General features: G+C 43.4%; 1 protein-coding gene across 1 annotated transcript; it reads left to right on the forward strand.

Annotated features, from left to right (window-relative positions):
• The first annotated feature begins 761 nt into the window (after window positions 1-761).
• Syt11 (synaptotagmin 11) lies at window positions 762-24,530 on the forward strand. The gene is made up of 4 exons (XM_076860949.1): window positions 762-1,014; window positions 7,795-8,621; window positions 18,618-18,741; window positions 20,864-24,530. Exons 1-4 carry the CDS (start codon window positions 981-983, stop codon window positions 21,172-21,174), a joined length of 1,296 nt encoding a protein of 431 aa, XP_076717064.1. The 5' UTR covers window positions 762-980; the 3' UTR covers window positions 21,175-24,530.
• Window positions 24,531-24,792: the final 262 nt, after the last annotated feature.

A 24,792-nucleotide genomic window follows, 5' to 3' on the forward strand; every position in this document is an offset into this window, starting at 1 on the left:
GGCACTTTCATATATTTTTTTTAATTTTTTTTAAATTTATAAACCACAAAAATCCATCAGTTTTCCATAAAGAGTTCAATGATTTTTGTAAATTTTCAGAACTATTGCACCTCCTCTCCAGGTTTGGTCTTTAATCAGAGTTTCTAGAGTCTTCTACAATTACCTTCAGTGGTCTCAGAAATGTGAGACAATAATGGCAATCAGATACTGAAATCCAGGCAGTATAGGATTTTTCCAAAAACCTGAACCCAGAACATTCTGCTCCTATAAAACACCCCTGAGAACCAGATTTAAAGAATCGATGGAGTCTCATAGAATAATCTATCTACACTTTCTCCCTGCCCCGCCTCCAGAGCCCAGGGTACTGGGAATTGAACTTAGCGGCTTTTTACCACTAAGTTGGCATCCCAGCACTTTTTTATTTATTATTTTTTTAATACATCAAGTCAAAGTCTTGCTAAATGCCTGAGACTGGCCTTGAACTTGAAACCCTTCTGCCTCAGCCTCCCAAGTAGCTGGAATTACAGCTGGACCTTCCTACCCTTCTTTCTCTGGTTTCAGGGACTTTCGCCTCAATCACCCACAGCCGGCCAGTGGGCGGGACCTCATGCTCAGGAAAACTCGGTGGTGGGAGGGGTTCCCGTCGGAGGTCTTCCGGAAAGGGGAGGGACCTGCATTCCGGAACCTTTCGGACAGAGGCGGAGTCTCCTACCGAGGGCCTTTCGGAAAAAGGCGGAGCCTATCTCTCATCAGGACCAGTCTGACTGCACCTGCATCCTTAGCTCAGAGCATCCCTGGAGCATCTTAAGAGGAGGGCGCAGCTGGCAACCAGGGATCGGACCGTCGCAGGGGACGTCCGCCAGATACCTTCCCCCTCCCCTGGCCTACAGCTCCACAGCGGCGACCTCGGTACTGACCAGGGTTCCCAGAGCTGTCTGACCATTACGAGAGCATTTACAGCAACAGCCTCTGATTACGACATGGCTGAGATCACCAATATCCGACCTAGCTTTGGTAAGTAGAGTCGGGAAAACTAAGCTTGAGGTGGTCAGAACCGTGGCAAAGCCACTGGGCCCGGCAATGGGCTGGGAGTGAAGCCCAGACAGAGCTTTCAAAGTGCCAACCCTGCTAGGATCGGGCCTCTGGTGGCGGGTAGCGGGGAGTGGACGGCGCCTGAACTTGAGCTGTGGGCTGCAGGGGCTGGCAAGGCCAGAGCGACACCGAGGGCGGGGAAGTCCAGGGTGCTAAAACCTTGTGTGGTGCACTGTCCGCACTGCTGGAGGTGAGAAACGGCGACGGTGCGGAGGACGTGAACCCTCCTTCTGGGGGAGGAGAGGTGGGGTAGGCCGAGCCCTCCCCCTTGGGGCACGCAGGGCGGTGCCCCTACCTCCCCCTCCCACTTCTAAGGACTGCGGGGGAGGGAAGTGGCAAGGGGGATGGGGCATCAAGATGGCAGCTTGGAGACTGTGGGCTGTATGGCTGGCAGCCAGGGGAGGCGGCGGCCTCTGGGGAAGAGGGGTGCGGGGGTGGGAGCAAAAAGGAAGCCACTCCTTAAACCGGTCAGCTGGATGCTGGTTCTGGGAGGAAACGTGAACCCTGCAAGCTCCATTCTGCATCGTAATGGTGGGGTCCGACTGATGCTACCAAATGGCGCTAGGCGCTGCTGGGCTGGGGGATGACGTGATGTCTATTTCTGGGCCTCCTGGCAGCGCCTAGGCTCTCCTTCCGGGGCCTTTGTTCCCTGTTTCCCCGGGCTAGCTTTTCAAAAAGGGGACTCACCCGCGCTGGTGCTGGCGGGGGTGCGTTCCAGGCCGGAGGGGGAGGGGCGAGAGAGGCCCAGCCCTGGGGAGGCCGCTTTGTGTACCAGAGAAAGCATTACGTCATCTCGGAGCGGCTGGTCCCGGACCCAGCCCTGTGAGCTTCAAGATCAGTTTTACACTCCTGGTGCAAAAAAGTGAGTGGAAAATAGAGAAAATGTGAGAGAAAGACAAGGTTAAGAAGCAAGTTTTTTCCTCTTTGGGAATTCCTCCAAAACGTACTAGGAGAGCAAACTTCTTATGCTGTGCTTCCTGGTCAAATAAATAAATTGCCCTGCTCCTTCCTCTCTTCTGCTACAGTTTAGATTGGGGGAAGCGAATTAGAGTTGCTGCCAGACTAAGAACCTTCCTGTCCCTTAGGGTTTCTATCCCTCAGACAGAAGGTTTGAGGCATCAGATTTCAGTATTTAGGGTAGGCACGTGAGCCAGATAGAAAATGGTTTTTCTCACTCCCCAGTAAGAACTATATGGAAATGAGCAGACTCTTAATGTGCTCCAGCCCCTGGAAATAAGGAAGAACAATCAGACTAGGGGAAATAGCCAAATAACAGATCTTCACACCCATTAACTGCTTGTTCCCAGCTATTCCACATGGCTGAATCTTGATGGTATTTCTTTCTTCCCCTTCACCTTCTGCATCTCTATCCTGAGTCCTAAGTTTCTAAAACTGAAGTCCCTTTTTGTGATCACATGAGCAACCCATGATTTCTTCCTGCTCTTTTTCTCCTTATGTCCTCTTTCCAAAAGATACCTTTCTCTAAGTGCAGTTCCAGAGTCCTTGAAAAGTATGTGATGTAGAATACAATACAGTTATTTCCTTTATAGGGAATAATAGTAGAAAAGGGGAAAATACATGTCAGCCATTTGCATACAACATTCTATTTCGTCCTAAAAAGTACCTTCTGTTGTAGGTATAATTACATAACTGATGAGCATACAAGCTCAAGGAACTTGGCTAAAGTCAAAGGGACTAGTGAGGGTAGTGCTAGAATTGAATCAATGTCTGATGCCCAAATTCATTCTCATTTTACTATATTATGGCCAACTAGACAGTGAAGGGCTATGTTTAGGAAAAGAAGTGTAAATAAGCTGGTGTGAGCTGGTTGTGTGGCATAAGCCTGTAATCCCAGCAACCTAGGAAGCTGAAGCAAGCAGATCCAAATTTGAGGATAGTCTCACCAATTTAGTGGGGTCCTAAGCAACTTAGCAGAACTCTGTCCTAAAATTTAAAAAATAAATAAAAAGAGCTGAGAATGTATTTTAGTGACAAAGCAGCTTTGATTTGAATCCCCAGTAAACCACCCCCCACTGCAAAAAAAAATCAGGCCTTCTCAAAGACGAAGTAGCTAGAGTAGTTGGATTTGGCCCAGATGTGTCTTGCAATTCTCTAGACACTTACAGAGGGTCTCCTCCATAGAGAACTGCTGCTTCTGGCTTCTGGCTTCTGGCTTCTGGCTTCTTCACAGCTCATTGAGTACTTCATTTAAAACACTCAGAGCATTAGGTGAACACACCAAGCCAACAGTAAATTATCCATGACCTTGAAGGACAAAAGGAGCAAGCAACACAGGTCACTGCAATGTACAGCCACTTTAAATCACTCACTTCAGTCATTAATTCCAACTTCCTTTCCCACCAAGCTTTTGAGTAAAGCAAGACAGAAGGCTTTGAGTTTCAACATATCAGATTTTTCTCGTTCACTGCCTTGGGTGTTGAGGACAGAGGCAGGAGTTAACAAATTCTGAAATAAAGAAAGTAGGGCAAAGGTGGGAAACAGGATGAGGGAGAGCACCTGGGTAATCTATAGATGGGTTCATCTGTTTCTCTTCTTTCCTTCTCTGTCCTAAATTATGAGACTCTTTCATCTCTCTTTGCCACCTTGTCTCCATTTTCTTGAAAAAGTGGATGTTTTTAAGCAGCAGTTAGTTCCTTCACAATCCCAGAGTAAATCTATGCTAGTGCCAGAAGAATTGCACAGATGTTTTCCAATCTGGGCCTTTAGTCTTCCCTTTCAAATCATTCTCAAAAATATACCTTTCTTTGTAGTTGTCAGCTTTTCTCTTTTTACAGGCAATCAGTGTTGAGTTTCACTAAGCAGTAGAAAGCAATTTGTAGGAAAGCCCCTGATTGAGGAATGAAAAGCCACTCCAGATCGAGATCTGATTGACAATGAGAATCTAATCAGTTGTTCAAATATTTACTGATCTCCCATTAGATGTATAAGACACTCTAAGGGATTCAGAGACAAACAAAGTGTTATTCCTGCTTGCCCTCAAGGAGCTTACCAGCAAGGATGCTCCAGTTTTTGAAAACCCCCTAAAAATCGCATATTTCACTTCATATTTGAGACAGAACTGTGTCCATGGACATAGACATAGTTACATTAATTTATTTTGGTAATGATGGTTTTAAGGATTGGGAGTGTAGCTCATTGGTAGAGCATTTGCTTAGCATTTGCCCTCAAAGAAAAATAATAATTGTTTTACTCCTCAGATATATTATTTTAAAATGTAACCCCTTCTTTTCTTATTGGTTCCCAACTTTTGTAGAGCCATGGAATGTTGAGGTAGAATTTCTGAGCCATCTATTCCAATTCCTGTTGAAGAAATTCCTTTTCAAACATGCCCGAATTATCATGATCCAACTTCTTTGTTCGAAATTTTTCTATTGGAGAATAGTTCTCATCAAGCCATCCAGGTTACTGTGAGGCAGTTCTTTGTTTTTGTCTTGATTTGGTTTTCAGTACTTGGGATTGGGCACAGGGATACTTTACCACCAAGTTACATCTCCATCCCTTTTTTTATTTTGAGACAGGGTCTCCCTAAGTTGCTGAGGCTAGCCTTGAGCTTGTTATCCTCCTGCCTCCGGCTCCCAAGTCACTGAGATTACAGACATGCGTCACCACACCTGGTTGTGAGGCACTTCTAATAATAATTTGATTCTTTTCATTGAGTCAAAAATCTGTCTTTGGGGCTGGGGCTGTAGCTCAGAGGCAGAGTGCTTGCCTAGCATGTGTGAGGCACTGGGTTTGATCCTTAGCACCACATAAAAATGAAACAAAATAAAGGCATGCTGTCCATCTAGTACTACAAAAAAAAAATTTTTTTTTTAAATGTGTCTTCCTATAACCTGTGCACATTGGTACTGGCCCTGTACTTGAATGGATCAAATCCAGCACCCTTCCATCAAAATATATAACGTAATTTTAATTAAAGATGATTATTGTTCTTAGATACCCCAGCTCCAGTTGCTTCAATTTTTCATTTGATATAGTTTCTAATTTTTTACTATAGTGATTATTCATGATGTGGAGAATGGACTATGGTATCAGGCAGACTAGAATTTAAATCTAGTACCATTTTTTAGTATGTAGCCTTAGACAGATTTCTGAATTCCCAGAAATTAATTTAATTTCTTAATTAAAAAGGAGAGATATTAATGATCCTATTCAATGAGTTCTTTGATTCAGACATATCCCTGGCAGGGACATGATAAATGCACATGCACACACACACACACACACACACACACACACACCAAAAAAAAAAAAAAAAAACAGCAGTTTTATTATTATCATTGCTATACAGAATGTTCTATATGTGCTGTGACCAGTGCAGATGAGATTATATCTACCCCTTGTGAGATCTGGATTTCATGCTTATGGTACAAGTTGATTTAACCTAAATTTAATCCAATCCTCTGCTCACCAAAACTACTAAGTCATTTTCGTCCAACTTTATCAAGTGAGGTTATTGCCAATAGGTAGGTTTTTAAGTCCAAGTAGAAATTTATATTTATCTCTGATATATAATCATACTGACCTCATCCTCGTTTTCTGATCTCTGGAGGTCAGTTTGAATTAACTAACTCAGTTGTTCATTGAGCAATTAGTATATACCACATGGTTCTAGAACCCGAGCACTGAACAAAACAGGCAATGTCACTGTCATTAGACTTATCTAGTGAGGGAAGCCAGGCAAACATAAGTCAGGGTAATAAACACTATGACAAAAATTAAGGAGGGTAATAGGGATATTTTCTCACTTGAGGCAGACAGGAAATGCTTCTCTGATAAGGTAGGGTTTGAGCAGAGCCCTGTAGTAAGTGAAGCAATAAGCCATGTAGACACCTGGGAGAAGGATGTTCCAGGAAAAATATGGAATATGCTGAAATCACATTTATTTCCTTAGCTCTCCCTGTCTCCTGAGTTTTTCCTTAAAAAGTAAAGTGAGGGCTAGGGCTGTAGCTCAGTAGTAGAGCCTGGCATGTGTGAGGCCCTGAGTTCAATCCTCAGCACCATGTAAAATAAATAAATAGATAAACAAACAAACAAAATAAAGGTACTATGTCCGTTTGCAACTAAAAATCTTAAAAAAAAAAAAAAAAAGTAAGGTGAAAGCTACTAGCCCTTTCTAGATCTATAAAAGCCAAAACCCAATTTCCCTTCAATGAACTTGAGATAAAGGGAGGAGCCCAGGGCTGGGGATGTGGCTCAAGCGGTAGCGCGCTCGCCTGGCATGCGTGCAGCCCGGGTTCGATCCTCAGCACCACATACAAACAAAGGTGTTGTGTGCGCGTAAAAATAAAATAAAATAAAATATTTTTAAAAAGGTTTAAAAAAAAAAAAGGGAGGAGCCCAAACCTGATTATCTAAAGCAGGGTCCAGTAGTTGTGGAAAGAGACAAAATGAGGAAAAATGAAGATTAAAAAGATCTGTTTCTCATTAGTTATTCGTTCATCAAATACATATATACCCACTGTATTTTAAAAGCTGGGGATATAGCAATGAACAGAGCTGACAGAAAGTCCTACCCTCTTGAGGCTCACATACTAGAGAAGATAAAACAATAAATAGTAAAATTATGGGTGGTGTATATATTTATTTTTCTTACAGATGTGTGTATTCTTCTTGCATGCATGTACAAATATGTGAGAGATAATGATGAGGCATATGAAAACATTAAACAGGACGAGGAAGTGTGGGTGTTGAAGGTGAAGGTTGTACTTTTTAAATAGAGTAATCAACACTGGGGGTGCCTCTCAGTGGTAGAGTGCTTGCCCAGCGTGCAAGAGGCCCTGGGATACATCACTAGCACCATGATAAATAAATCAGTAGGGTAGTCAGGAAAGATCTTGCTAAGAAGGGTCATTACGATGTGACGTTTTCCCCAGTCCCTATTTCTTTATATTTTAAATACTTTAAATATCTTGGAGCTGAAATTTTGAAATATATTTTGAAAGTATGCAGATCCAGAGTTGTTTTAACTACCCATAGTCTTATATTGCCCTTGGTCATCCCACCAAGACCATCTAAATTTAACTCTATAACTTCCCCCACAATCTGGCAGTCTACACTGGATCACTGTTTGCAAACCCTGTACTGGGTGCTATGGAATGTTCTCCTAAAACCAAAGTTGCAGCTTATGCCCTTGTATAAGAGTTGAGGTGGGGCTGGGGATATGGCTCAAGCAGTAACACACTTGCCTGGCATGCTCGGGGCACCGGGTTCAATCCTCAGCACCACATAAAAATAAAATAAATATGTTGTGTCCACCGAAAACTGAAAAATAAATACTTAAAAAAAAAAAAGAGTTGAGGTGAACAGGTCCCCAGGGAGAAAGGTGACCTTAGAATATAGACAGAGCAGCTTTATGGGAAGCACAAATCAATATGATCAAACCAAGTCTGTAACTACTGAGAGAAGATCTAGAAAAGAACAGAGAGACAGGTGGGGCACTTCAAAGAAAGCTAAACATCTCATCCAGGTTTGGCAGAAAGGAAAAGGCAGGAATTGGATGGAGAGGGTGGGTGAAGGCATCTCTAAGAGAAGGGAAAAGCTCCAAAGACCAAATGAGTACATTCTCCTTCAAAGGATAGGTAGCAGGTTAGCTTGGCTCCAGCAGAGGCACTGAGCGGGAGGCTCTGGACAGGGGTTGAAATCCACCTGCCTTGACGCATCTCTGGTCTCTGCCTTCAGATGTGTCACCAGTGGTGGCTGGCCTCATCGGGGCCTCGGTACTGGTGGTGTGTGTTTCAGTGACTGTCTTTGTCTGGACATGCTGCCATCAGCAGGCAGAGAAGAAGCACAAGACTCCACCGTACAAGTTTATTCACATGCTCAAAGGCATCAGCATATACCCAGAGACCCTCAGCAACAAGAAGAAAATCATCAAAGTGCGGAGAGACAAAGATGGCCCTGGGAGGGAAGGTGGACGCGGGAACCTGTTGGTGGATGCAGCAGAGGCTGGCCTGCTGAGCCGAGACAAGGATCCCAGGGGGCCCACCTCTGGATCTTGTATAGACCAATTGCCCATCAAAATGGACTATGGGGAAGAACTGAGGAGCCCCATTACAAGCCTGACCCCTGGGGAGAGCAAAACCACCTCTCCATCGTCTCCAGAGGAGGATGTCATGCTAGGATCCCTCACCTTCTCAGTGGACTATAACTTCCCGAAAAAAGCCCTGGTGGTGACAATCCAGGAGGCCCATGGGCTGCCAGTGATGGATGACCAGACCCAGGGCTCTGACCCCTACATCAAAATGACCATCCTTCCTGACAAGCGGCATCGGGTGAAGACCAGAGTGCTGCGGAAGACCCTGGACCCCGTGTTTGATGAGACCTTCACCTTCTACGGAATTCCTTACAGCCAGTTGCAGGACCTGGTGCTACATTTCCTCGTCCTCAGCTTTGATCGCTTCTCTCGGGATGATGTCATTGGGGAGGTGATGGTGCCATTGGCTGGGGTGGATCCCAGCACAGGCAAGGTACAACTGACCAGGGACATCATCAAGAGGAACATCCAGGTGAGGAGGAAGAGCATGTTGGGGAGGGAAGGTGGGTTGGGGGAAACAAGGGGATAGGGAAGGGGGATTGGGAAGGATAGCAAAACGGGCTATAGAGAGGTTAACGCAAGATCTTGGTTATCAAGGATAAGCAGTGGTCAAAATAAAACAGAGGTTGTGGCGGATTGCTTCCTCCAAGGGCTGGGGATGTAGTTCAGTGGTAAAGCATTTGCCTAGCATGAAGCCCTGGGTTCAATTCCTGATACTCAAAAGTGAAGAGGAAAAAAAAAAGATTTAATTCCTCCAAGAAGCAACTTTTAATAGTAAAGTACAGTGGCACTCTACTTTCTAGCTTAGTAAGTAGCAAGGAGGTCAGGTGCAGTGGAAAATGACTGAAATTTTAGCAATTGGGAGGTTGAGGCAGGAGGAGTGCAAATTCAAGGCCACCCTCAGCAACTTATAAAGACCCTGTCTCAAAAAATAAACAAGACTGAGGATATAGCTTAGTGGTAAAGCACCCATGGATACAATTGCTAGTACCAAAAAATAAATAAAACTTTAAAAATATTTCTTTAAATATTTTTTAAATATTTTATATAAGGAGAGTATGGAAATGCCTCTCATAGGGAATGAGTTAAGTAAACTTAGCCATCAGTGTTTTTTTCTGTCTCTCTGTCCTCTCTCTTTTTATTATTTTACTTTGATTTTGTTTTTTATGGTACTGGGAATCTAACCCAGGGCCATGAACATGCTGGGCAAACACTCTGTCACTGAGCTACACCCGCAGTCCCACCCTTTAGATTTTGAAATTGAAGTTCAAGAGGAAGTAGACTTTTAAAAAGATTTTCATGGTTTTTCTCTGCTAGATTAAAGCCCTGCATTTTGTCCTTACTCATAACATACATATTGTCAGTTCCTAATTGTATCCATGGGAAGTCCCCACGGCTAGTTTAAAATCACAGGCTGGTTGCCCTTGCCAACCAGAATGCTTCTGGGCTGTTTCATTTTGCGACTTGACAGAATGTGATCAGAGAACATAAACTCACTATGGGCCAAAACCAAATGGAAAGCAATCCCTTGTGAAAAAGCAAATGAAATGTCTGCTAAAACATCCAGAACCAAGCTGTTTTGAGCTAGGGGTGTGGCTTACTGGTAAAGTGCTTGCCTAGCCTGGGTGAGGCCCTGGGTTCAATCCCTAGCACAAGAGAAAGAAAAGAAGAAAAAGAAAACCTCAGCCATCCAATATGGTAGCCATTAGCTACATGTTTATTTAAGTTTTAACTTAAATTCCATTAAAATTTTAGTTTCTCAGGCTGGGGATATAGCTCAGGTTGGTAGAGTGCTTGCCTTGCAAGCGCAAGGCCCTGGGTTCGATCCCCAACACTCACACACAAAAAAAAATTTAGTTTCTCTGTCACACTTGCCATATTTCACTTGCTTGATAGGCACATGTGTGTAGTAACTACCATATTGGCCAGTCCAAATATAGAACGTTGGACAGCACTGATCTAGAAAGAATTTTTTTTTTTTTTTAAAGAGAGAGGGAGAGAGGGAGAGAGAGAGAAGTTTAATATTTATTTTTTAGTTATTGGCGGACACAACATCTTTGTATGTGGTGCTGAGGATTGAACCAGGCGAGCGCGCTACCACTTGAGCCACATCCCCAGCCCTCTAGAAAGAATTTTGATATTGAGGATTGAACGTAGGGGAGTTTTGCTGTGGAAGCTACATCCCCAGTCCTTTTTTTTTTTTTTTTTTTGGAGACAGGGTCTCCCTAAGTTGTTTACTTATGATCCTGCCTCAGCCTCCTGAGTTACTGGGATTACAGGCATGTGCTCATCTCTGGAAAGAATTTTGGATTAATTTGGCTACTGCTCCTCTCTCTTTGCATGGAAAATAAAATGTTAACTAGGTTTAATGTCTATTTCTGGGGCCATGCTTGAATACTGAGTATCTAAATACTTCATATAAAGTCTTTGAATATAATTTTAACTTTACATGTAGAAAAAGAATAGATTAGGGGGAAAAAGAATGTTGGTTTAAAAAACAATGCTAAGCAACTCAGTGAGACCCTGTCTCTAAATAAAACAATTAATGTGGCTTAATGGTTGAATGCCCCTGAGTTCAATATCCCTGGTACAAAAAAAAAAAAAAAAAAAAAAGATTATAGTTTAGGTTCCCTGATTATTTGTTTAAATTGTTTTTCGAAATCATCTCCTGTAGCAAAATCTTCGGAATCAAAATGACTGTCCCTTCCCTTGTTCTTTGGAAAAGTAGACAACTTCTATTTATTCTTTTGATTGTTTTTTCCCCTAAAATCACTTCTCAGGAACTTCTTCTTCTGATTGCCTCCTTCACTTTGGGCCATTTTACTTGGCAGAATGCCCATCCCCACTCAGCTGCCCCTTTGTGATGCCCAAGTCTGCAGCCACCACCTGAATGCCCTTCCATTCTGCAGCGAAGGCCAGACCTTAATGTAGTTCTCTCTCCCTCCTTTTCTCTTTCCACCCAATTCCCATTCCAAGCAGCACTGTCAATGGCTCTTTCCTGTGAAAAGAGCCATTGAGGGCTGGGAGAGACGCTGTTTCCCAGCCCCTGGGCCTAGTGAGGCAAAGAGGGTCTTGTGGGGGTGGGGCAGGCAAGCAGAAAGACAAGGGGGAGAAAGGATTGTAACCAGGCCTGACAGTTTCTGCTCTCCGAGGGTGGGCTCCTTCCTCATTGGTAAGACAGAGGACCAGGAGCAGGGACCGGAGGAATGCATTCAGATGAAAGAAAGACTAGGTGAGGGTAAGTCTGTTTCCCTATAATTAGCAGAGCAGCCTCTTTCAGAGTGATATTCTAGCCACAGAGTCTGCCCAAGCAAACCCATGCACCCTCAATAAACCTTTCTTGGGGCCTGACGTCCTGAGAGCCACCTCCGCCCTAAATCACAACCATGAAGAAACAAAAGAAACAAAACCTTAAAATTCCACCACATCCCCTTTTCCCTCCCCTTCATACACATATGTGACAACTCTCTTTATGTTCCAGGAAAACTGACTGTTCCTTTTACTTTCTCTCTTTTCAATCTCAATAGCTAGACTGGATGGCCTCTAAGGTCCTTTGTAAATCTTGAGATTTTAAGAGCCCTCTCATTCCCATGACCATTGTCCCAGGTCATCAACATGACCTGAAGAAATTCAGAGCACTCTAACAACTCTCTATTATCTACTTTGTCAATCATTTCTTTCCCACTGTGCCCTCCTTATCCCTGGCCTGCACCACCTCCCTTCTCTTTATGAGGGGTTTATTATGGGATAAAATGCAAGAAAACAAAGTTGTCACTTTAAAAAAAAATAGTTTCAGGCTATGGATGTAGCTCAATGGTAGAGTGCTTGTATAGCATGCATGAGGCTCTAAGTGGAATACCAGGTATTGAAAAAAATAAATAAATAAAATTTTAAAAATCAGTTCCAAAAGCTAACTCAAATATATTGGGCATTAAAAGCTAATATTGTTACCTCCCTACATCAAGAATTAATTCTCTTTTAGACAGCAAAGTAGAGGGAGATGTCTCATTATGTTGCCCAAGCTAGTTTCAAACTCCTGCTCAAGTAATTCTCCCTCCTCAGAATCTCAGAGTAGCTGGGACTACACACCATGTGGCTGAGTTCCGATTAATTTCTGAAGCTTCTTATATCTTTCTGTATATTATGAAAGAGAAAATTGTGCTCCTAAAGTGATCCCATTGGCTTTGATCATCCAGCCTAGAAGGAGACTAAGGCCCGGAAAGAATATTTATTTGCTCAGAGTCAGGCAGTGAAATGGACAGTCAGAAATGATGACCAGTCCTGAGCTTCTTCAAATGGAACACACTGACCAGGCATGGTGGCGCACACCTGTAATCCCCACGGCTCTGGAGGCCGAGACAGGAGGCATGTCGAAGCTCAAAGACAGCCTCGGCAACTGCAAGGCACTAAGCAGCTCAGTGAGCCCCTGTCTCTAAATGAAATACAAAACAGGGCTGGGATGCGGCTCAGTGGTCGAGTGCTACTGAGTTCAATCCCTGGTACCTAAATAAATTAATAAATCTAAGGTTATAGTTGGGGATAGAGTGTCCCTGTGTTTAATCTCCAATACAGGGGAAAAAAAAGTTGTAATAATGAGGAGGACAAGAAATTAATTTTTTGCTTGGGGTAGGGGGTTGTCTATAAAAATGTTATTCTTACCATTCTCTACCCAGGTATCTTTGGAGGAAGAGAATTCGGTCCCACGCTGTGGGGGGATGCCCTACACAGACCAGGAGAAGACTTCCCTGCATGTGTATAGTTCAGAGCAGGTCTAGCTGATGTTCACCAGAAAAGGCAGACTCACTCTTGGCTACAGTCGGAAGGGTCTGGGGTAGACATTTGGAACTGCACCCCTAGGAATCACAAGGATTCATGACCAGGGAATACCAGCATGGGTCAGATGAAATAGTCCTGTCCATAAGCATTGGTAGGGACACATGGGAGTGCGGCTGTGGGGCTGCACAGGCCCAGACGTCTTGTCTGGAGCTTCTCCTAGGAGATATGTTGCTCAGGATCCCAGCCCTGGCTTAGTCCTCATGAATGGAATTAATAAAGTGGAAACAAACTTGGCTGTTGCCAAGAGCCCCTGGCAGTTTAGCAATTGCCATTGTCTGTCCTCTCTGTCCAGTGCCCTGGATTTGAGACTGTTTTGTTCCCAGCCCAAATCAGTCCCTTCCCTTGCCAGTCTCTTCCCAGCGGCAGCCTGGCATGAAGCCATCCTCTTCCATTGGTAGTCTTGGACTGCCAAGTGCATGAGCTGTGCGGAGGAGTCGGGCTGGTCAGTGGCTTTCCCAGGTTCGTGGCTACACTGTTGAAAGGATCCTCCCACAAGGAGAGAAAGATAGATGAAAGCAGGGAGTGGAGCAGCAGAGCTGCTGAAAGGGGTGCCAGAAAGGGACTAGGGGTGACAGAGGCCCGAGGAAAAGAGATGGGTTGTCAGGAGAAGGCAGAGAAGGGGATGAAACAAGTCACTTTCTCCATCTCTATTCTTCTGACTCCAACCTCAGAGGATGCAAGGATCCCGCAGGGTTTGGCTCTAGGATGTCTCATTGTAACCTGGCATTGAAGCAGCACCCCCTTTATGCTCTGACGGAATGCCTCCAACATTCTTCCAAATTCTTGGACTTCCCTGGCCCCTGGGGATTGGATCTGAGTATGCCAGGTGGCAGAAGCAGTTTCTCTGGGCATGGCCAGTTGACTGCAGTGGGACAGGTGCCTACTACACAGCAAAGAGGCAAGAACACACACCCAGAGGGTGCGTTCCTGCTCCCCCACCCACAGCCCTGGTGCAGTGTGAGTCTTCAGTGGACAAGCATTCCTGGACACTGACTGCACTCCCCACCCCTGCTGGTCTAGGAAGATTCTTCTGTTCATTTCCGAGCCCTCTGATTCTCCTCAGAGTCTGGAGTGGGCTTGCAGGTGGAAAAGACACCAAGAGAGACGTGCAGCATCTATAGGCAAGGCTGTTTCTAGAAGACGTGCAGTTGTTTTTCAGTGGCCTTTCTAAACCTCCTTCTCCACTGATTCAGGCTTCCTTATCTTTCTTTGCTTTGTCAAAACAAAATATGAACATTTACAAACCACACATAGCTCCCAGGTATCAAACTTGGTTAATAATAGATATAATAGTAATGGTCACAATTTACTGAAGTCTTACTACGTGCTAGGTAGCATGTAAAGTCACCCATTTTACTTTATTCCTCTAAGAAACTAAGGCTTGGAAAAATTAAACTGCTTGCCCAAGATTGTTTAGCTGGTGGAATTTGGATTTAGACTCAGTCTGACTTCAAAGTTGTCACTATTAGCCACTTATGTTTACCCTGAAAAAAGAATAAAACTCTCTCTATAAAATTTCAGCTAGACAGCCAGGTGTGATTGCACATGCCTGTCATCCCAGTGGCTCAGGAGTCTGAGACAGGAGGATCGTGAGTCCAAAGCCAGCCTCAGCAATTGAGCAAGGCCTTAAGCAACTCAGTGAGACCCTATCTCTAAATAAAATATCAAAAAGGGCTGGAAATGTGGCTCAGTGGTTAAGTGCCCCTGCGTTCAATTCCTGACCAAAAAAAAAAAAAAATGTATCCAGACACAATGGCACACTCTGATAATTTCAGCAACTTGGGAGGTTGAGGCAGAAGAGTCACAAGTTCTAGGTCAGTCTCAGCAAATTAGTGAGACACTATCTCAAAGTTTAAATAAATAAATAAATAAAAGGACTGGGGATGTAGCTCAGTGGTAAAGCATCCCTGGGTTCAGCATCCAGTACCACACACACACACACACACACACACACACACACACACCAATAATAACAATAAAATAGAGGCTGAGAGGGGTTGAATAATGTACCCATTGTCACCTAGGAGGAAGGAGGAAGCTGTAAAGTGAAGGCAGTCCAATTCTAGAGAAAGCCCAGTGTATAACTGCACCATTAGTTTGCTTCCCCAGTTATGGAAGAAAGGACCCATGAGCTAGTAGGGTGGGATAGAGACACTTCCTATAATCCTCAGGTAACCCAAGCCAATGTTGGCCCCTTGGGAAGAGAGGGAGAAAATGCTCTCATTCTCCTTCTGTTGCAAACGGGGAAAGGAGGAAGGGAGAGGGAGAGGCCTATATGGCAAAGGGTTGGGACTGAAAGGGTGAAGTAATTCATTAAATCAGATGTATAAAATACTTACAAAAAGACAGGTACATGAGACTATTTTTATACCCCTACATTTGGGGTGGGAAAAGGGATCTGAGGGAAAATTACTAAACTATGTTTTTTATTTTATTTTGTTTTGGTATTGGTGATAGATCCCAGGGGTGCTTAGCCATTGAGCTACATCCCCAACCCTTTTTATTTTTTCTTTTGAGACAGGTTCTCACTAAATTGCTGAGGCTGGGTTTGAACTTGCACTCCTCCTGCCTCATCCTTCCAACTCACTGGGATTAGCAGTATGCACAACCACAACCACAACCAATATCCACCGGAACTAGTTTTTTGAGTTTCTCAGTAGTGAGAAATAAGTTCAGTGGAGGAAGATCACATCATTTTGGAGAATTAATTAATTACTCCCCAGGTTCCTGATGTAATGAAGAGTCTAGTACTGTGGTCCAGCTTGTTTGAGGCAAAACTGGACACAGCATCTGGATGCTGACCAATAAGTGAAATTTTATTTATTTTTATTTTTATTTTTTTTAATATTTATTTTTTAGTATTTGGCGGACACAACATCTTTGTTTGTATGTGGTGCTGAGGATCCAACCCGGGCCACACACATGCCAGGCGAGTGCGCTACTGCTTGAGCCACATCCCCAGCCCCAAATAAGTGAAATTTTAGAAGTGATTTTGATCTATCTGCTCTTCTCCCTTGAGAAGTTGCTATCTCTCCCTCTCTCCCCCTCTCTCTCTCTCTCTCTCTCTCTCTTTATTTTTTTTATTTTTTTATTTTTTTGGTACTAGAAACTGAGCCCAGGAGCACTCCACCTCTGAGCTACATCCCAAGTCTTTTTTATTTTGAGGCAGGGTTTGGCCAACTTGCCCAGACAGGCCTTTAACTTGCAATCCTCCTGCCTCAGCCTCCAGGGTCGCTGTGATTATAGGTGTGTGGCGCTAACGCAGCCAGTCTATTTTACTCAATCAAAGCAATCCTGGAGTAGGTGACAGTTCTTTGGGGTCTGAAAGAATACAAAGAATGCAGTTTGATAACAGGGAGATAATATTGTCCCACATTTAACTTCTGTCCTAAATTCCTCCTTTTTACTTTTTTTCTTGTCTCAGCCTCATTTCTGTTTCCTTGTCCATCACAGGTGCCTCTGACTTTGACCTTTCCCTACTTTATTTCATTCTCCAACTGTCTCTAAAGTCATGGTCATTTTAATAAAATAACAGCATTGCTACTTGTATTCTTATAGACCTCCTCTTGCCTGTGAGTGGCAAACTGCCATTTTGTCCCTACAGTTCATCGCCCTAGCGTAGCCCACTCACCCTCCCAGGTTTCTGACAAACTCCCCAACTTCACACAGCCTCACCTCTCACCATTCTCTGAACACTGCATACCCTTTTAGGTCCCTGTTGCTGGGCTGTACACAATCTTTCTGCTCCTCTGTTCATTGCCTCAGACTTATTTTTTTCCCTAATACTGGGAGTTGAATCCAGGCTATGAACTATATCCCTCAGCCCTTTGGAAAAATTTTTAAGTAGGTGTCTCTCTAAATTGCTGAGGCTGGCCTCAAACTTGTGATCCTCCAGCCTCAGTCTCTTAAGTCGCTGGAATCACAGGTTTGTGCCACTGCACCAAGCTACCTCATATATATTTTTTTTATCCTCTGTCAACTCAGCCCAGATATCAGCTAGAAAAGTCAACTCTGCTTCTCCAAGCTGTGTCAGCCTCATTCTTCTTGGGTACCCAGAGCACTTAGAACAGACTTCTTATTATTCTGACAAGTACACGTATATTTGCATCTCTATGTCTTTCATGCTAAACTCCTGGGGAGCAAGAACTGAGTCCTGTCAGCTCTGAATTCCTAGTATGTAACATGTACTAAGTATCCAAATGTGGTTCAAATGTTAAAGGCCAGTTGGACATGATGGTGCATGCCTTTAATCCAGTCACTCTGGAGGCTGATGCAAGAGGATTGCATGTTCAAGGCCAGCCTCAGGAATTTAGTGAGGCTCTAAGGAACTTAGCAAGACCCTGTCTCAAAATAAAGAATAAAAAGGACTGCGGGTGTAGATCAGTTGTAAAGCACCCTTGGGTTCAATCCCTAGCATAGATTGATAGATAAATAGAGACGGAGGAAGGAAGGCTGGGATGGAATATAAGTAAGAAAGTGTTTGCCTAGCCTTCAGGAACTCCTGGGTTCAACCCCCAGTACTGCAAAAATAAAAGGTAAATAAATTTAAAAAAAGTTCTTCAAAGCATAGAGTTTTCCCCAGAATTCAGAATACAGCCTAGAATAAATGAAAAGATATAAGAACAAAGATGAAGAGGCAGATAAAAGGGCATCTTGGAAAAGGTACTGAAGTGCACGCACTGAGGCAGGTAGAACAGGTATGGATATTCACCTTGCCAAATGGAGGAATAAGCTTCAGAAAGTTCAAGGCCTTGCTCATGGCCTCGGGGTAAGTGGCAAAGACTCAAACCCACATCTTCTACCTCTTCACCAAGGTCTTCAAAACTTTTTGTTTTTTCTTTCTTCCTCTCTTGCTTTCTATGCTGAGGATTGAACCCAGGCCTTGTGCACACTAAGCTTGCACCCGACCACTGAGATACACATCCAGCTCCAATTAAAAAAAAGTTTTGTTTTTCCTTTTCAGTGTGGGGATTGAACCCAGGACCTTGTGTATGCTAGGCAAATGCTCTACCACTGAGGCCTTTTTTGTTTTTTATTTTGAGACAGGGTCTCACTAAGTTGCTGAGTCTAGCTTTGAACTTGCAATCCTCCTACCTCATCCTCCCGGGTTGCTGGGGTGACAGCACCACTGCACCTGGCAAAACTTTATTTTATCCCTAGAATCAAATGAGAGAATACTAAGTGCTGGGCAGTGTTGTAATTTCCAAATTTGAACCCATTTGATCCTAATAATCCTATGAGGTAGGTATTATTATTATTAGAAAACTAAAGTACAGAGACGTTGAGTAACTTATCCAAGGTTGTTGATATGAAATAGCACTTGCCTCAACTTCCCTGATGTGAAAAAAATTTAAAAAGAAAGAGCAGTCTAAGTCTGAAACCAGGCCACTCTGGCCTCGGAGTCCATGCTCCTAACTGTGAGGCTATGCTGTTCTTCCCTGCCAAGGATCGAACTTAATTTCAGAAGAGACTCTGCTTCCTTTCCCCTGTGTTAAATAGGACCATAACTTCCTCGCAGAGAATGAACATCTTTCCTGTTCATCCCTGCCTCTCTTTCCACTCCTCTGCACAATTTCTGTGCCATTCCCTACTCCCTCCTTCTGGATTCTCACGTGCTCTTTCTCTCTTACAGAAGTGCATTAGTAGAGGGGAGCTCCAGGTGTCTCTGTCATATCAGCCTGTGGCACAGAGAATGACAGTGGTGGTCCTCAAAGCCAGACACTTGCCGAAGATGGATATCACCGGTCTCTCAGGTAGCAGCTATTTACTTCAACCTACGTGTGACCATGTGAACCACCCCACACTCCTTGCCTGTGGCCCAGACATACCCCACATTTCAGGAGCCCTTGCCTCTGTCTTTATGTCCAATAGATTTCCCTGGTGGGGAAGTGCTTTGGGTGAGCAAAGGAGGTATTTACATTTCACTAGGCATCCTAAAAGGTCTGCACGCCAGGTTGCTGAGCATTGCTCCAGAAGTTATAACTTCTCAAAAGGACTACAGTCATTTGTTAGTACCCATGCCCTCAAAAACTTCCTGATACAGGAAGAAAATACCCCTTAACTTCCCAATGATTGCATAAACACAATTTGTATCTTTTTTACAATACCTTATGATTATTAGAGTGGACTTTAGGCTGTGGTATTCAGAATTCATTAAATTATCTGTGGTAAATTCATTAAATTATACTTATAAAAATCATGTAAGGACTGGGGCTGGGGCTCAGTGGTAGAGCACTTGCCTGGCATGTGTGAAGCACTGGGTTTGATTCTCAGCACCGCATATAAATAAATAAAAATAAAGGTCTGTCAACAACTAAAAAAAATCTTTAAAAAAAAATCATGTAATTCACTGGGTATGGTGGTGCATAACTGTAATCCTAGTGGCTTGGGAGGCTGAGGAAGGAGAATTGCAAGTTTAAAGCCAGCCTCAACAATGTATTGAGGCCCTAAGCAACTTAGTGAGATCCTGTCTCAAAAGCAAAAACAACAGGGCTGGGGTTGTGGCTCAGCGGTAGCGCACTTGCCTGGCATGCGTGAGGCAAGTTTCAGCACCACATATAAATAAATAAATAAATAAAATAAAGGACAATCATCAAACATTAAAAAAAAAAAAGAAAGAAAGAAAGAAAGAAAAAGAGCTGGGGATGTGGCTCAGTGGTTAAGTGCCCCTAAGTTCAATCCCTGGTACAAAAAAAATGTAATTTAAGGATAAACTTGTTGTTGTAAGTCTTATATACTACTGATAATATTGTAAGTTCCTTACAACTACTGACCCATTGATTTAGGTCAACATACTTAATGACTTTTCCATTGGTAATAACTGGGAGTGGAGGAAAGTGTTTATTGTACAGTGTCAGAAGAACAACTTTATAAATGCCTTCATGTGGTGTTATCTTTATACACTGAAGCAACAAGTTTGCAATAAAATTAAAAACAAAATATTTAACTTCGGGGAGAAAAAAAAAGGGGCTGGGTTTGTAGCTCAGTGTTGGAGCACTTGCCTAGCACAAGTGAGCCACATAAAAATAATTAAATGAAGGTATTGTGTCCATTTATAACTAAAAATATATTTTTTAAAAACTGCTTCTTTGTTAACTGGGCTTGGTGGCATATGGAGGCTGAGACAGGAGAATTGTAAGTTCAAGGCCAGCCTTTGCAATTTAGCAAAATAATAAATAAATAAATAAAAATATGGGGGATGAGGCAGAAAGATTGTAAATTAAGGTCAACCTCTGTAAGTTGGTGAGGCCCTCAGCAACTTAAGAAGATCCTTCTCGGGCTTGGGATGTGGCTCAAGTGGTAGGGCGCTCGCCTGGCATGCGTGCGGCCCGGGTTCGATCCTCAGCACCACATACAAACAAAGATGTTGTGTCCGCCAAGTACTAAAAAAAATAAATGTTAAAAAAATTCTCTCTCTCTCCCTCTCTTTCTCACTCTTTCTTAAAAAAAAAAAAAAAAAGAAGATCCTTCTCAAAATAAAGAATAAAAAGACTGGAGATGTAGTCAGTGGTAAAGTGCTCCTGGGTTCCATCCCCAGTACCAAAAATAAAAATAAATAAAAGTTTGGCCGGGGACTTAGCTCAGTGAAAGACCACTCCTGGGTAAAATCCCTAGTGTGACCAAAAAGAGAAAGAAAATGCTTGCTTCAGTCCTGATGAAGGAAGTTGATCTGTTTTGTGCCTGTTGGTTTTCTTGGCCCTCTGTCAAGCGGACAGACTCACAGGTAGTGTGTGTACATTTAGGAAGCAGTCCCTGGAGACTTTGTTGGGGTGGTCACCAAAGCTCTGAGTAGCAGAGTCCCAACATGAAATGATCGTTATATGAGAGGACCGTGTCATAGGCTTGTCTCTCTTTTTCTTGTCTCCTTGGGGGCCCCAGATCCTTATGTCAAGGTGAACGTCTACTACGGCAGAAAGCGCATTGCCAAGAAGAAAACCCATGTAAAGAAGTGCACTTTGAACCCCATCTTCAATGAGTCTTTCATCTATGACATCCCAACCGACCTCCTGCCTGACATCAGCATCGAGTTCCTCGTCATCGACTTCGATCGCACCACCAAGAACGAGGTGGTGGGGAGGCTGATCCTGGGGGCACACAGTGTCACAAGCAGTGGTGCCGAGCACTGGAGAGAGGTTTGCGAGAGTCCCCGCAAGCCTGTAGCCAAGTGGCACAGTCTGAGCGAGTACTAATCCTGTTCTTCTCGCCTCTAACCCTGGGGCCAGGCTGGGGAGGGACGTGGTGGGGAGAGATGTCAGAGAAGCGGACTCAAAACCTCATTTTAGTTGTAGAAGAAAATTTCTTACAAAACAAACCCGACAAGGAACATCCCACATCACCACAGCCGCAGATCAGTTCTTAGCAAAGACGATTTTTTTTCTCCTTTGCAAGGCACTAGAAATTCTTTTGTTTTTTAAATGGGGCGGGGAAAGAGAGGGAAAGACCCCTACAAGTCTATATATAACACTGTAACCTTATACTTGCATGTCTAATACAAACTGAAGAAATTAGCCTAATTGCCAATATCAAGTTGCAGATTTTAATCCATGAAAATTGTGTTTTGTGCCGAATCGTATTTGCTGATTACCTGAAATTGGCCTCTTTTTTACTGGGCTTCTCTGGAGAGTTAGTCCTTGTCCCCACCTTGGCAGAAAACAAATTTTTGCTCTTGTAAAGCCTCATGTTTTCACTATCTCCATCTTTTCTCCCTGTTACCTCTAACGTCTCTGCTCTTTGGCTAAGACCAAGGTCCAGAGGTCTATAGTAAGCCAAGAAACAAAGGTTGAATGAAAAGGCAGGGTTTGCAAGAGAAGGAGTAATTGAGCAGGGGGGAGTATTTTTGCTGTTAATCTTCCTGCTCTGAAGGGGTAGTTGGTAGTCTATGACTCACTGATAGCCCCAGCAAAGCACATAAAACTCATCAGACTTACCAGGAAGAAGTTGGATTTACAAAACTAGACAATTTCTTTAAAAGGAGCTTTGGAGGCTTCAAATTCAGCTCTAGGAGAATACCAGTGAACTCATCCAGCTGATTCCAAATGTTATTTGCAGGTATGAGGACAAGGAGGAGAGAAATGAGAGGACTACCATCCCCTTTGGTAGTTATATCCAGTAGTGACAGCCATTCCTTAGCTGATGGGTTGGAAGTCCTCAGAGGTTGGAAGGATTACATTGGCCTTTGTTTTTCCAGGAAGGCTGACCATGGAGAAGAATAAGAATCTTCTCAGGTGACTCAGATGTTACAATGAAGTAGTTTTGCTTCATGAAAGGCCCTCAGAAATGATTATTTCTCCTTGAAAATTTCAATAATAGCTCTTAAAAAATAACAGTGTGGCTGAGTAGTAATGGTAACTTGGGGTGGGCATAGTGGTGCCCATCAACTCAGGAGGCAGAGGCAGAAGGATTGCAAGTTAGAGACCAATATGGGCAACTTAGCAAAACCTTGTCTCAAAATAAAAAATAAAGGGGCTGGGGATATAGCTCAGTTGGTAGAGTGCTTGCCTCACATGCATAAGGCCCTGCGTTCAATCCCCAGCACCACAAAAATATATATATATATACATAAATAAATAAAAATAAAAAGGGGTAGGATGTAGCTCAGTGGTAGAGTCCCTGGGTTCCATTCCTAGGACCACAAGATAAAAAGAAAAGTGAACTGATGTTTTCAGAACCTCCTTTCCCTCAAAACAAAGTGCATCATTCTTGGAACTTCTGAGTCTCATGACATGGTAAAGGGATGAGGGAAACACTGGGCAGAACAGGTTGAGAGATTCAGTGTTGTGCTGGAATTTGAATTCAGGACTCCTCACCCCTAGTGCAGCCATGTCTCCACAGTTGAGACTTTTCATATAGCAGAGGCCTCATTACCCACAGGTGAGCTTGGAAAGGCAGTACAGATTTTTATTTCAGTCTGAAGAGGAATGCAATCAAATAAACAACAACTTGATCCAGGGCCTGAAAGAGTAACCGAGATTGGATTGTCCACTTCAATCCACAAGACCCTTCCTCTCCAACTTGCTTCTGAGAAGGGAATACAAGAGTTGAGTCTGCGTGGACAGGGTGGTATGGTAACATTGCCTTTGTTGTTCCCTTAGCTCTAGTGGATTTAAATCCATCTGTACCCCCCACACACTCCAGTTCTTTTGTTTGGTTTTTCTTTGAACCCATATTCCTTGACAATGCAGAGCAGTTCTGTGCAGGCACAAAGCCCACTCTTTGTTTGTATTCCTGACATTCCCCCTCTGGTCCCCATAATCCAACTCACTATCTCATTCATCATCTTTTGGGGTCACGCACCACTAATCTCTGTCCTTTAATCTATAGAGTGTAAATACTGTATCATACGTAGAAGAAAATAATTTTTGTTTTCTAAAAATGCATTTCAAGATAGTTTAATGTAAATTTGGCAGGAGCACTCTGAAGCCCCATTAGGAAAACTTTTAAATGGTTCCTCTTCATCGCCTTAATGTCTAAAGATCAGAAATCGCTAAGCAACCCGCTTTTGTTTCCTTCCCAGAAACAATGCAAAGCAACAGGTGGAGGTAGTCTGGTCTTTGCCCTGCTGTGTGTGCCTCTGTAGCTCCTCCTGACGTCAGTCTGGGAAGACAACCTCACCCCACTCCTCTCTCCCCACCTCCTTGTAGCTTTATACCTTTCATTCTTTGGGTCTACAGAGCAGTGGATGGTGAGGTGCCAGGGGAGGAACCAGTGGTCCTGTAGGCTAGGAGCTGCCTCGGTGTCTTTGCCAGAAAAAGGCAAAGAGGTGGACAGTACAGGGTTCCCCCCTCCTACCTCAGGCCTGATCCATCGTGCCCTGCATTTTGCTGTCCCAAAGTTTCTTAGCTAACTTTGGTTTTCGAATTTGTTCTTTCCAGAGCTAACTGGGAAGGGTGGAGTCAGTTGAAAGACAAGAGAGTCACATCCTACCTTTTGCACAAAGCACTCGTGGTCAGGAATAGGTTAGGGAATGGTCACTTCTGATTTTTCAAGAGCCAGTCCTTCTGTCTGTATATCTTGATTCCCTTGAGACAAGAGTTTTTCGTAATAACAGAAGTCCCTGTATGAGTTATTCCTTATTTCAGTTCTCAGAGGAGCACAGCCAAGATGTACATGTTGATGGACCGTGCTCTAGGTATGAGAACAGAGCTGGTTTGTGGGACAGGGGTGGCTTGCTCAGGAGAGGGAAAATGCAAGTCCCTTTTGGAAGGCTTTTACTATGGCCATGACAGTGACATTGCCCTCACCATGATCCCTCTCCAAAGTGGTCGTCTTTCTTTACCTTGTGTCTTCTCTTGTAAAAATGAAACAAAAATAAAATAAATGTGTCAAATTAAAAAAACAAAAAAAAAACAAAAAAACAAATGAAAAAGCTAACATGAATTGTGTGAAATTGCATAATGCTGTAACACTAACCTACAATATGTAATGCTATCTTGTATGTTGAATTTGTTAATGCACCACACCAGTGCAAAATAAAGACTGATTCACATTAAATAGGCACAGTAATGTCAGCATGATTCTCTTGGAAACTGGTTGGCTATAAATGAAGTTAACAGGGGCTGGGGATGTGGCTCAAGCGGTAGCGCGCTCGCCTGGCATGCGTGCGGCCCAGGTTCGATCCTCAGCACCACATACAAACAAAGATGTTGTGTGCGTCGAAAACTAAAAAATAATAAATAAAATTCTCTCTCTCTCTCTCTCTCTCTCTCTCTCCTAAAAAAAAAAAAAAAGTATAAATTATAAATGAAGTTAACACTCAGACCCCCCAGGATGTCCTAGGGCATGTTTTCCCAAGACCACCTGATTCAGAA

Source organism: Callospermophilus lateralis, chromosome 7 (assembly GCF_048772815.1).
Source record: "Callospermophilus lateralis isolate mCalLat2 chromosome 7, mCalLat2.hap1, whole genome shotgun sequence".
NCBI classification, from domain to species: Eukaryota; Metazoa; Chordata; class Mammalia; order Rodentia; family Sciuridae; genus Callospermophilus; species Callospermophilus lateralis.